Source organism: Python bivittatus, unplaced genomic scaffold, assembly GCF_059951505.1.
Source record: "Python bivittatus isolate LINGU-HERP-01145 unplaced genomic scaffold, Pbiv_v1 ctg000570_np1212, whole genome shotgun sequence".
NCBI classification, from domain to species: Eukaryota; Metazoa; Chordata; class Lepidosauria; order Squamata; family Pythonidae; genus Python; species Python bivittatus.
Genome location: NW_028277097.1, coordinates 10,205,778 through 10,219,661, shown reverse-complemented (window position 1 = coordinate 10,219,661; position 13,884 = coordinate 10,205,778). Strand labels below are relative to the sequence as shown.

The 13,884-nt window shown below is 41.4% G+C and overlaps 1 protein-coding gene across 2 annotated transcripts in view; it reads right to left on the bottom strand.

Moving 5' to 3' along the window:
* PDZD2 (PDZ domain containing 2) overlaps positions 1–12,946 on the bottom strand; it is a 184,586-nt gene extending 171,640 nt beyond the window's left edge. For both annotated transcript variants that reach the window (XM_088152773.1, XM_088152775.1), the window contains exon 1: positions 12,122–12,946. In XM_088152773.1, the coding sequence (XP_088008899.1) occupies positions 12,122–12,606 (485 nt within the window). In that variant the 5' untranslated portion in view covers positions 12,607–12,946. The remainder of the gene's footprint in view (positions 1–12,121) is intronic.
* Positions 12,947–13,884: the final 938 nt, after the last annotated feature.

Below are 13,884 nucleotides of genomic sequence, written 5' to 3'. Positions count from 1 at the left end.
ACCCAAGCAAGAGAGTTCCCATCTCAAAGGTATTGCCAAATAACATTCTCCAAATAGCAATCAATTGCCATCCAGCTGGAAACAGTTAGAAACTGTTGTTGCATATAGCTTAAGTCATCACATTGCAAAAGTCTAATACATACAGATGTCTCAACCTAATCATAAAGACTACCTTCATATACTTTTTTTTTTTTACAGAAAAGTGCCCAACCAAGCAGTTTAATAGTAGCTAAATAATCAGTGAAACCAGGTTATTCAATTGCCCAACTGAGAGACCAGTCATTCCCCATCTAGCTCAATTGTTATTATCTCATTCATTCATTCATTCATTCATTCATTCATTCATTCATTCATTCATTCATTCATTCATCTAACTTGCATACTACAGAATCAACATGGACTCACACTGGTTTACAAAACAGTCAATCATAATAGTTAAAAATGTTGGAATAAATATACAGTGCATTCGGAAAGTATTCAGACCCCCTTCACTTTTTTCTATTTTGTTATGTTGCAGCCTGATACTACAATTGTTCAAATTCATTTTTTTCCTCATAAATCTACACTCAGTACCCCATAATGACAAAGTGAAAACAGAATTTTAGAAATGTCTGTAAATTTTTTAAAAAGGAAAAACTGAAATATCACATTGGCATACTGTAAGTATTCAGACCCTTTGCAACAACACTTGAAATTTAGCTCAGGTGCCTCCCATTTCTCATGATTGTTGCTGAGCTGAGTTGCTCAATATACCTTGATTGGAGTCCATGTGTGGTAAATTAAATTGATTGGACATGATTTGGAAAGGCACACACCTCTCTATAGAAGGCCTCACAGCTGACAATGCATACTGTATCAGAGCAAAAGCCATGAGGTCAAAGGAACTGCCTGCAGAGCTCAGAGACAGGATTATTGCAAGGCACAGATCTGGGGAAGGCTACAAAAAAATGTCTGCTGCACTGAAGGTTCCCAAGAGCACAGTGGCCTCCATAATTCTCAAATGGAAGAAGTTTGGTACAACCAGGACTCTTCCGAGAGCTGGTCGCCCGGCCAAACTGAGCAATCGGGGCAGAAGAGCCTCAGTAAGAGAGGTGACCAAGAACCTGGTGGTCACTCTGACTGAGCTCCAGAGATCCTGTGTGGAGATGGGACAAAGTTCTGGAAGGACAACCATCACTGCAGCCCTCCACTGATCTGGACTTTATGGCAGAGTGGCTAGACGGAAGTCTCTCCTCAGTGCAAAACACATGAAAGCCCTCTTGGAGTTTGCAGAAAAGCACCTGAAGGACTCTCAGACTGTGAGGAACAAGATTCTCTGGTCTGATGAAACCAAGACTGAACTGTTTGGCCTCAATTCTAAATGTTCTGTCTAGAGGAAACCAGGCACCGCTCATCACCTGCCCAATACCATCCCAACAGTGAAGCATGGTGGTGTCAGCATCATGCTGTGGGGGTGTTTTTCAGCAGCAGGAACTGGGAGACTGGTCAGGGTTGAGGGAATGGAGCGAAGTACAGAGATATCCTCAATGAAAACCTGTTCCACAGCGCTCAGGACCTCAGACTGGGCCAAAGGTTCACCCTCCAACATGACAACGATCCTAAGCGCACAGCCAAGACAACAAAGGAATGGCTTAGGGACCACTCTGAATGTCCTAGAGTGGCCCAGCCAGAGCCCTGACTTGAATCCTATTGAACATCTCTGGAGAGACCTGAAAATGGCTGTCCGCCGATTGTCCCCATCCAACCTGACTGAGCTTGAGAGGATTTGCAAAGAAGAATGGCAGAAAATCCCCCAATCCAGGTGTGCAAAGCTTGTCGCGTCATACCAAAAAAGACTCGAGGCTGTAATTGCTGCCAAAGGTGCTTCAACGAAGTACTGAGTAAAGGTTCTGAATACTTATGCCAATGTGATATTTCAGTTTTTTCTTTTTAATAAATTTACAGACATTTCTAAAATTCTGTTTTCACTTTGTCATTATGGGGTACTGAATGTAGATTAATGAGGAAAAAAATGAATTTGAACGACTGTAGTATCAGGCTGCAACATAACAAAATAGAAAAAAGTGAAGGGGGTCTGAATACTTTCCAAATGCACTGTAAATAAAAGCAACCAATAAGTAACCAAAAGTACAACAAGGCAAGGATAAATTATAATAATGAAATTGAAAATGAAATAAAAAATTATGAGAAAACAAAACAATATCAACAAATCATCAAATAATAGGGTTAGAAGGTACCTTGGAGTTCTTCTAGACCAATCTCTCCCCAGGGTAGAAATCCTCATACAGTCTAGACAAATGGCTAACCAACTTTTGATTGAAATCCACCAGTGATGGAGCATCTATAACTTCAGGAAGCAAACTGTTCCATTGCTTAATAATTCTCATGGTCAGGAAATTCGTTATTCCAAGTTTGGATCTCCCTCTGTAAAGTTTCCATCCACTGGTTCTTGTCCTACCCTCATCACCTATGGAGAATAAATCTATATCCTCTTCAAGTTTTAGAAGACTGCTATCATGTTTCTTCTCAGCCTTCTCTTCTTTAGGCTAAACATACCCAGTTCTTTTAAACATTCTTCATAGGATTCAGTCTCCACTCTCAATCTTCATTGCTCTTCTCTGCACTCTTTCAAGTTCCTCAGCTGGAATATACTAGCATTCCTTCAACTATTGGATCCCAAGCTGTGAGAGTGGTATAAGTTAGTACCATTTTGAAGTGAACAAACTGGGAACCAGTGAACATCAGTAAGGTAAACCCCAGTTCTGGTCAGTGGTTCTTATTGCATTCTTTCCTAACAGAAGTAATAAATTCGTGACAGACAAGTGTCAAGCAAACAGGTGATCAGCTGAATTATTCCAAGTATCTTGTCCACGTCTTCAGGCACTAAGACCTGGAAGTATCTGACCAGACTTTGCCCTTCAACATCTCTGAAGAATGATCGGCTAAAGCTGCAGAGCTGCTCTTGAGTGTGACATAAACATTTTTACACTGATAAACTGATTAACACATGCTGAATGGTGTTACACTGTTGCTAGGCCTTAAAACTTGCTTGTACAGTGGTACCTCGGGATACGAACTTAATCCGTTCCGTGACTCTGGGCGTATCCCGAGTTGGTCGTAACCCGAAGGAAATTTCCCCATAGGGTTCAATGTAAATCCGGTTAATCCGTTCCGCCCTCTGAATTTGGTCGCACCCCGAGGCAAATTTCCCCATAGGGTTCAATGTAAATCCGGTTAATCCGTTCCGCCCTCCGCCCGAATTTGGTCGCAACCCGAGGCAATTTCCCATAAGGTTCAATGTAATTACCGTTAATCCGTTCTGGCGTCCACGGACCACATGGAAAGCGGCCGGGCGCGGCGTGGTGCGGCGCGAAAATGGCCGGGTGCAGCACGGCACGGCGCGAAAACGGCCCGGCGCGGCGCGAAAACGGCCCGGCCCGGCGCGGCCCGGCGCGAAAACGGCCCGGCCCGGCGCGGCGCGAAAACAGCCCGGCGCGGTGCGAAAACGGCCGCGGACCACGCGGCAGGGCCGGAAAAACAGCCGCGGACCACGTGGCACGGGCGGAAAAATGGCCGCGGACCACGTGGCACGGGCAGAAAATGGCCGCGGACCACGTGGCACGGGCGGAAAATGGCTCGTACCCCGAGGCGGAGTTCGCAAACCGAGGTAAAATTTTGGGGCCAGAGCTGGTCGTAACCCGAAAAATTCGCAAGCAGAGGCGTTCGTATCCCAAGGTATCACTGTACTTCACATTAACTTGCAATATGATTTATTTAGTTTATGGTTAAATATTTTTCTAAACAAAACCTTGCATAAACAAAGTCATAGTGTGACAAGACATCTGGTTTCATTCAATTAGCATAGGTATTTCTCTGTAACATATTCTGAACAGCACTTGGTGGATTTAGCCATATGAAACGACAATCACTTTTTAAAATGACTTTTAATCACTTTACGTCACTGCAGATCCATTACTCTTTCAATGCCATACAACTCTTTCCAGTACTAGTTAGAGCACTGTGATCTGGCTCTTCTTGGTATCACTGCCTATGATAACAAGCAAAAGTCTTTGAAATTCCCTAATAAAGTTTATGCATTTTTCTGTCAACTGTATTGTTTTGAAAACTTTGTTGTAGTCCTTTGTTGTAATTAGACACTTTTTTCAGATAAGAATATCTAGTCAGAAACCACAATTTAGCATTCGAGGATTTACAGAAGTTGATTCTGCACCTGAATGCATTCGCAAAAAATTCCAGATATTCTGTTTATTGAAAACTAACTGGAGAACTATATGAGTAATCCCACAAAACCTCAGAAGGAACATCGGTTGCCCAACTCATAACCTCACACTTTCAAAATATGATATTTCTGGTAACAGAAATGTCCAGAATTGAATTAACTGCTTTTTCCTGTTTCTGAACAGGATAAATAGTTTTCAGTTAGAAACCTTGGCATCTAAATTAGATAAAAATGCATGTTTATTTTTTGTGAAAACATTTTACACAAAGCACATGGTTGATATATGTCAAAGTTGCTCTGTTCTTTATGAAATTATGTCTCTGACTTTTAAACTGAACTTCTAATTTATAACTAAGATCCAATTTTATATGGCAAAAGAGATAATTGGCTATTCAATGAAGAGCATCAGAAGATGCTAATCTACACAGTAATCAATATTTCTGAGTTCAGTAAAACTTAATTTGAAGCCAGCATACGTAATATTCCAACCTAAGAGTTCCACTATGTTCAAGATTCTTTCAGTACAAGTAGTCCTCGATTTATGATCATTCATTTAACAACCATTCAAACTTACAGCACTGAAAAAAATTACTTACAACAGGTCTTCAGACTTATGACTGTTGCAACACCCCCAGTCACATGATCAAAATTTGGGCACTTGGCAACTGGCATTTTATGATGGTTGCAGCGACCCAGGGTCATGTGATCATTATTTGTGACCTTCCTGGGGGCTTCTGAAAAACAAAGTCAATGGGGGAAGCCAGATTCACTTAATGACTGTGTGATTCACTTAACAACCACAGCAAAAAAAGGTCATAAAATTGGGCATGACTCACTTAATGACCACAACACTTAGTGATGGAAGTTCCAGTCCCAATTGTGGTCATAAGTCAAGAACTACCTGTAACACTTCAAAAAATTCAACAAGCAAGTCATGAATGAGATGTCCATTTTCCAGCACCTGACTTCAGATGGATCATCAAAGCATCCTTATTTAACAATAATTAATTTTTAAAAATGAGTTCAAATGACATGTTAGCTGAGGCTAATTATTTATAATGATTATATGGTACCTCCTATATCGGAAGTTTCCAAATAGCATGGTTAGGAAATGTAAGCCTGAGGCCTGGTTCATATAATGCACTTCCTTAATATTAGTTGTTTGTTTTTGGCTTAGCATGTTGTGTGATCCCAGCTATGATGATTTGTAAACCATAGTTTATGACTTAATGTGCTGTAATTTATTCAGTTAATTATGACTATCTAACGCCCATAGGTTAATGTGGGGGTCCTCAAACTTTTTAAACAGGGGGCCAGTTCACGGTCCCTCAGAATGTTGGGGGTCCAGACTATAGTTTGAGGAGAGGAGGAGAGCTGTCGGACCCAGCATACCTGTCATGTAGAATAGTCCGGCTCTGCGATCTCCCTCCTTGTGCATCGCCTGCAGCTCCCAACATAGCTCCGACACTTCTGCTTCTGACAGACAGCAGCGGCGGCCAATCAGGCGGGCGGGCTGGATAAATGACCCTGGCGGGTCATATCCGGCCCGCGGGCTGTACTTTCAGAACCCCTGGGTTAATGCAATATGTAAACCATGTTCTGCTGCTGTCCTGTCTTGCTTACAGGCCTCAAAATGGCAATGATGGGAACAGAAGACAGATTTAGATGAGGCTTTAGTATGATCCAGGAGTAGCATCTTTAAAGCAGCTGCAGACAGCCTATGATCTCATGAAAAGACACAGCTGCTTTAACAAGACAGAAGCTATATTCAGGCTCAATAGCACTTTTTTGGAACTGAATCTGAAACACTACACAGTCCTAGTCACATTTCTCTGTTTACTGATTTATCATCTTGTCCTTTAAATATTCTAATGTCATTTCCTCTTGCTCCTTGTCCAAATGTAGGCTGCATGCTCTCAGAGCAGGGATTTTTCTCTTACTGAGATTGCTGTGAAAATAATCAACTAAACTTGGTTTGCCTACTCTAGGACACTCTGGATATCTTGGGACTGCAAATCCCAGAATTCCCAGCCAAAGACTAACCGCACCAAGATGGGCAAGGCAGACATCAAGGATGGAGAATCAAAGTTAACGGAAAAAAAGAATTGGCAGCAACAAAGCTTACATGTACTGAACCTCTTTTAATTTATGCTAATTTGAAGAATGCAGTAAGTTCTAGCTTGAGGGAAATCCCTCATTGTCCTCTCTCAATAAAAGAGCAACAGACCTTTCTCTAGACAGGACTTTTTTCACAACCAGATCCATCAGCCAAGAAACTGAAAGTAATTTTAATCCTGTGTGTGACAAGATTTCTCTTTCACGCTACGAGGAGAATCCTCAACTGCCACCGTGCCATTTAAGCAAGAAATTAAAGTGTATCAAGGCAGTGCCCTCCCAAGGCCGAGAAGTGTAAATGTGACCATATATGTACAGAGGACTCAGCCCTGATGCGCTGCGTTCTCAGAGAAGCTTATAACTGAAAGATGGTGGGACAGAAGGCAAAAGTCACGAGATGCCCATAGGATACCTCGTACGTACGCTGTGTTTCTTCCTTCGCTCCCTTGCTACGCACCTAATGAATAAGGAGAAAGGGGAGGGGGAAGAAACATACAACACCCACAGCAGTAGCTGTAAGCCTAGAAGAAAGTGCCAGATCAAATAATTAGAAAGCAAAGCTGTTCAAACAGGAAGGGCTCTGTCTCGTAAGCGTACTAGCTGTCCTTTCTTTCAATCTGCTTACACGCTTTTCCCCCATTCCCTGCCCCCCCCCAAAAGATTTCTACATTTACCTGACAACCCTGAATTTAGAACAGTCAGAAAAAGAAAAAGAAAAAGAAAAAGAAGAGGATAAACATCCATGGAGGTCCACCTACTGAAATGAATCCCCCCACTCCTTTTTAATGCACGCATGTATCGGACCCACTTTGGCACATTTCAAATAAAGGCCGGGCCGAGATAACACTATAATATTAACTGAATTAATAATTACTGATTATAATTAAGAATCTATCAAATGAAGCCTTCCGTTTGTACAATTAATTGATCCACAATCGTCATACAGATCAGTGTCCACACATCTTAAAGTTGCCAAGTTTGAAAAACACTGATACAGATCATTCCTGCTCACACAAACTAATCTCTTATACAGATGCACTGAGAAAGAAATTGCCAAAATTGGGGTTCAACAAGTATATATCAATGCATGCTTATTCTGTGACAGGTCTCACTGAGTTCTCTTGTGCTTACAGTTACCAGATCTGGACTACAGAAATCCAGATGATATGGCAGCATATTGTTTGAGTTGTCTGCATCACTTTTCCGCCACCCAACAGACTTCGGTTTTTTTGGAGTTGAGAACTGGGAGTCCTAATTGTTTGCCTTCTCTAGTAAATGAATAGGGTGCTGCTATGCTGGAAATGGATCTCCTTCCCTTGGTTTAATCCATGTAAACTGGAATGAAGCTTGAGAAAAAGATCTTGAGATCCTGAGCTCTTTTTTCCTCTTGCCAATAGAGGTTTTTCAAGCTGGGGTGAAATCCAGAAAACCAAATATGCTTACCATCTAGAAAAGTCATTCATTTTAGCACCTCTTACCTCTAGATCCATATACTTAGGACTTATAGTCCTGCTCATTCAGTGGTTCACCTTATCCTCCTTACCCCTCATGTAGAGGATGAGTATCTGGAACAGAGAGCCTTCCTATCCACACAGACTCTCCATCAATCAAAGATCCTGAGTCCTTATTCATGCAAAAGAATTGTCACACATCCAGGATTAGCTGCACCCCAGCTACTCATCCCTCTGTACCTGGTATACAGCTAACATGAAGAGAGCCTCCCTCTTGTCTGCCTGCAATTCAGCTATGGGTTTGCATTGTTTGTACCTCCTGCCCAAGAGGTTTCTTTCAGCAGCAGCTTCTTGTCTTACCATATTCTCAGAAACGTAAGGCAATATCCCCCACTCCCCCATATGCTGGTAATACTGGGGGGGGGGGGGGGCGGATCATATTTCTTTCTTAAATATAGTATTCCCATACTTATATTCTTCAGTGGAATTAATGTGTCCCATCAAGAGATGCCCTCCAGAGTGACAGTCTTCCCTATCCAGCCCTTTAGTTGTGAGAGTCTCTGGAGGAACATCCTTGCCAGTAGTCTGCTAGAGATGCACAAGTTCTCACCTGAAGCACTGATGCTCCCAGGAGACTATTGTTGCTATATAAATCTGAGAACGAATCCAAAGAGAAAGACCACTTGGATTCAGAGGAATCCACTTGCACACTTTCTACACGTGATCCAAGTTCCTTTGAACGTTTTTCTTCTACAAGAAAGGAGATCTAAAACAAAGATGAACATTCTGTTTTCAGAGCAATCATACCATGTTCCTGGTTAAGCTCATAGCTGAATCCAGGTTTTCGTCATTCACAGATCTCACTGTTACCTATTAGAGTAATTGTTCTGAAATGTGAGTTTCTGAGATGATAGCCTGTGCATACTTCCCACATTCAGTTAGTTTTTCCAAAGATAACTACTTTCATAGGTTTTCAAGAGAGTAAGGACAACCACAGTAAACAGACATTTATTGTGCTAAATCATAATGTGATTTGTTTGGTTTGGGCTTAATGTGATATGTCAACTTAGCCATTGCATTTTGTAAACCAAGTACAATGTACAAATCCAGCCATTAAACACATCAAAGAAAGCTATGCCTGGGTGAATATAACATATTAAATCTTATTGCTTTAACTATGACTTATTCAACCAACCATAATGGCCTGATTCATACATAATGCTAATCCATAAATCATAATGTACAGACTATAAAATGGCTGGAATCGCACATTAAACTAAGTAAAAAAAACAATCCATATGATGCTTATTGTGGTGTACTATTTGAAGCCTCTATTGCTAATATTTCATGGGGAGGAGAAGGGTATCTTTTCATTGAAAGTTAATTTTTCAATGCCTTGATTCAAGCTATACAGAGATCACATAAAATTGCCATATGGATGAGCTTTATCCTGTGGACCAACAATTGGCTATCTGTCCCTTCCATTCCTTCTTCTGCAACAAGATGATTATAAGGAATGTTCCATGCTGGCTTAAGCTAAACTTTCCCAAGCTGGATCCTCCCCAGATGTGCTGGAACGCAGCTACTAGAATTCCTAGCTATTGTGCCATGCTGGCTAAGAATTCTGGGTACTGTAGCTCCAATACATTGCTGTACCAGGCTGGGAAAAACTACATGAAGCCATGGTTTGTTTATGAGTAATAATTGATTGGGTGCATACAACCTGCTAGCCAAAAACTAGCAAATCACACTTCAACTTGGGGTGATATATGAACTTCATTCTGCATGCGCATGTCCTCTTCACCTCTTCTAATCTCTAAGAAAAACCACCCTTTGTCTGACTGATCCTTCAAGCAATCAAAACATTGCTGGAAAAAATCCAAATGAATTGCTAGTCATTTCCAATCATGCAAACTTCTGGAGAGGCAAAGCACTGCCCATAACAATCACCTCAATGGGGAGATCAGAAGCAGGAGTTCAAAACAAGCAAGCAAGCAAATAAGAAGTGAAATTACTCTGCTGGTTTGGGGGATCTAATACTCCTCATTGTGCATCTTTTATTCTTGCAAACCAACAGGACAGAGACAGCTGTAGGGAATCCCCATCCCATTTTCCCAAGCAATTTCCCTCTCTGCACATTGGGCTCGGCAGCCAATATTTAAAATCCCACCAACAAAAGTTTATTAATCCTTCCCTGATTCTTAGTGGGCTTAATACCAGCTAGAACAGAGACTCCTGGAAGCCAAACTGACTGAACACTCCCTATTTCTGGTATTTGGCAAGTTCAAACTCCTGTTAAGTTTCTGTACGAGATTACATCCAGACGTAGTTTCCATCAAGTCAAACACCTGCACTAATTGTTTATCCCAACATAATAGCTCAATACTAAAGGCAATGTTATGGGGGTGGGGTGAATCAAGGGAAGCTGAAAACAGATTCTTCTCCAACATATCTGCCAACATACTCTGCAAATAGGGCTAGTCCATTAAACCTGGCAGTATACATACATGCCCACTGCTTATCTCCTCTTTTAAAGCCTGCTCCAAAGGAAGTCAAATCCACCGGCTCCGTATATTACATATTTGCATTATTCCTTTCCTTTTTCTTTAAACAACACTGTGATTTGTATCATTTTGCACAATTTACTCCAGCTCTACTCATTAACCAGGAGGCACACAGTGCTTGACCAGAGGTTAGCAACAGTGGGCCAGAAAAGCTCTTAAGACTCGCTTCAAATTTTGGCAGCACAAGCAGCCAACATTTTCCGACCAAAGATATAAAATCAGTGCATCAAGTCCCTGATAGGTTTAATACATCTATTTTAGCTAACCCACACCCACTATAAAAATGATAAAAAATCCCCAAAAAACCAGCTCCCTGCAGAGGCATCACTGCTTCACCATTCTCAGGGGTTACAGTGTGGCTTTGAGAAGGAAAGGGACATCTGACTGTCCTTTTATCCAGAGGGTCCATTTGGGATTCCAGCAGCCTCATCAATTAAGTAGGTAATGCCGACTTTCCTTAAACTGGTATCCTCCATATTGCTAGACTGCACTTCCCATCATCCAAGGGCAGAGAAATTTGATCTAAAGACTCCCACTGAGATCCTATTAAAGTGAAACCAAAAGACCAATTATTTATTATTATATTTTTCTACAAACAGAACAGTTTGTCAAATCTTGGGCTGTTTCTGAATCAGGTCCATTTCCGACTATGGAATCTGAATCACTCTGATACACGTTAGATATCTTATAGAACACAGAGATCTATAGCACAGATTGTGCGCATGAACTCCAGTTTCCTTACAATGATTAGTGGAATTAAACTTTTAATTAGAAAATTAGATGACTTAGAATTTTGCTCACTATGAAAGAATATAGAGAATCAAATCAATCCGTTTCCAAGCGTTGGAGGCTACGTAGCCAATCAAAGTGCCTGGAACAGTTTCAAGACAAACAGAATGGAGCCTGATAAAACTGACTGCCATTTGTTAAAAAAGGAAAGACACTTAATTTCTGGATTATGCTTCTTTTTAGCATGTTTATTGATACTACAGCATGGCAATTCATCTTTCTGTGGGGGAGAGAATACATTTAATCTTCTGCCATACTCAAAAATAGGGGTGGTCAGGAAAAAGGGGATGGGGGCAAAAAAAAGGGAAAGTGAGCAAGGCCAGTGAGAAAAGAAACGGTAAAACAGGATATAAATTGTTTACTAAATTAGAATAAATATTTTGCCTGTCATCACAACCTGAAAGAAGACAGGGAGGGCTATCTCCATGCCTTTTCTGGCTGCTGATGCTCATTTTTTTTCTGAGACCTGATAAAGTGTTCTGAACCATCTGTACATCAATATATACAAATATTCACACTTCATTTGCCAACAAGTAGAACATTTGATCAGAAGAAAAGGGTAACATTTAAAAGAGAAATCAATCTGAAAATGTTTCCAATATTTAACTTTATAGCAAGCATGCTTCTAAGCACTGAGGGCATGCCCTTCAGGGTATTTTGACTTTCTAATTCTATTTTTGTTTTCAAGCACCAGCAGTTTTCATGGGTGACTGAGAAGGAAGATATACAGAAGATCCTAAAGTTTCAGGAGGTGTCCATGCGACCCATAGTTTGTAGGCTGCCTGTCCTCCCTCTTTAGGAACTACGTCTCCCAGCTTCCCCCAGAATTCAGCCATGCTAGCTAGAGTTGCTGGGAGCTGTAGTTTACCAACATCAGGAAAACTTCACCCTCAGCATCCACATCACCCATACCAATCCTGAAGCATCCTTCACCACAACTCAAGTCTGCACACACTTCTTACCTTGCACCACCAATATCCACTCCAACCATTAGCTGGCCATTCAGTGAAAGGATCTCATCCCGCAAGCGGACTTTTCCACATTTCCCTGCTGGACTGTTTTTCTTTAAATCGGTGACCCAAATGCTTCCAACATCAAGCACTGGACCTTTATGTCCTTTCTTTTTTCTCCCCATTCTCCGCTTTTCACCATAATCCCCGAAAGCAGGGATATTGCCAAAACTTAGGCCAAGTGGCTCCGTCTTTCCTGGATCCTTGGTTAAGTAAACTGTACAGATTTCCATATCCATAGGACTGGGATTATAGTGTAGCTTGCCCTCTTCCACTGGGAAATTCAACTGGATGTACTCTCTCAGCTTCTTAATGGCTGAATGACAAAGGCTGTGTTCGGGTTCCTCAGCTTCCCGTCTCAGATGGCTCTGCAACCATCGATAAAGGATGGGAAGAAACAGCATCGCGTTCTCTGGAGTGATGGGCATTGTGGTCATGCCAGGATCCCATTATGTCAAGAAATGGTTCTTCAACTGGGTCAGACTGATGTACCTTTCCAGGCTAAGACTGTTGGGTGGTTCATTCACAGCCATCTTGATAGGATCAAGGAAATGCAGAAAAAAGCCACACAAGGACAGCCAAAACTAAAAACTAATGGCCTGTTTTTCCAGCCCAATTTGGCCAGGACAACAGAGGGCCTTTATGAAAAAGAATTAACACTGTTGCACTGGAACACACAGCAAGAAAAGGAAGGAAACGACCGGAATTTCTTGCTTGCCTCCTTTCACAGCTGTCCACACAGAAATTTATGATCACCAGCCTGGGATTTCTCCTCCACACTCACCTGCTTGACCTGGAAAAAGGGATACAGCCCAGTTAAAACCTTAAATCTCAGTCTCAGACGCAGAATTAGAGACTTGTCTGCAATGCTTAATAATGAGAAGATTTTGCCTAACATTATTCTATTTATTGGTTAATTCTATAATCTGTTCATTTTGCTTTCTGTTAACTTACTTGGGTTATTCATTGTGTTCCACAAGGACTGCCAGGCAGGAACAAGAGGAGACAAATTTATAAGTATGCAGATAATTTCACATACAGAGGCACACTAGGAAGGAAGGAAGCAAGGAAGGAAGGATCTTATAGCTCTTCTAACCTCAAATCTCTGTGCTGGAAGCTGGAAGCAAGGGGGAAGCTCAAATTGCCCTTCTCTTTCAACTCTCAAAAGTAAAAAACAACCACCACCACCTAACTTAAGGAACCCACAAATGTTACATTTGTCCAAGATCCAAAGTTTTCACAAAATGCTAGGTCTTTAAAAGAGCCACTATAGCATCTCCCACAAATGCTGCCTTTTGTCAGGTTCGTACATTGCATTGAGTCACAGAAGAGTTTGTTTTATTTTGGTTCAATGTGTGGTTGAACCCAGACATTGTGATTTACAGGCCACTGTTTATGGTTTAGGGTGATGTGCAAACCAAGCCAGTCATACATCTCACTATGCCATAATTTGAGAATTCCTGTCCTGGACAAGGGGTTGAAGTTAAAGACCTCCATGATCTCTTCCAACCCCATAACTGTATGATCAATCCTGGTTTATTGAATAAACTACAACTGGTTCCATCATACAATACTCTAAGCCAAATGTCATGATAGGCAAATTGCATTGCTTGGATTTGCATAATATGCTAAGCCAAAATGCAAAAATGCCACATTATAGGTTGATGTTCCTCACTGTACAAACTCAGTTATATAATCATGACAGTTTCAAGTCA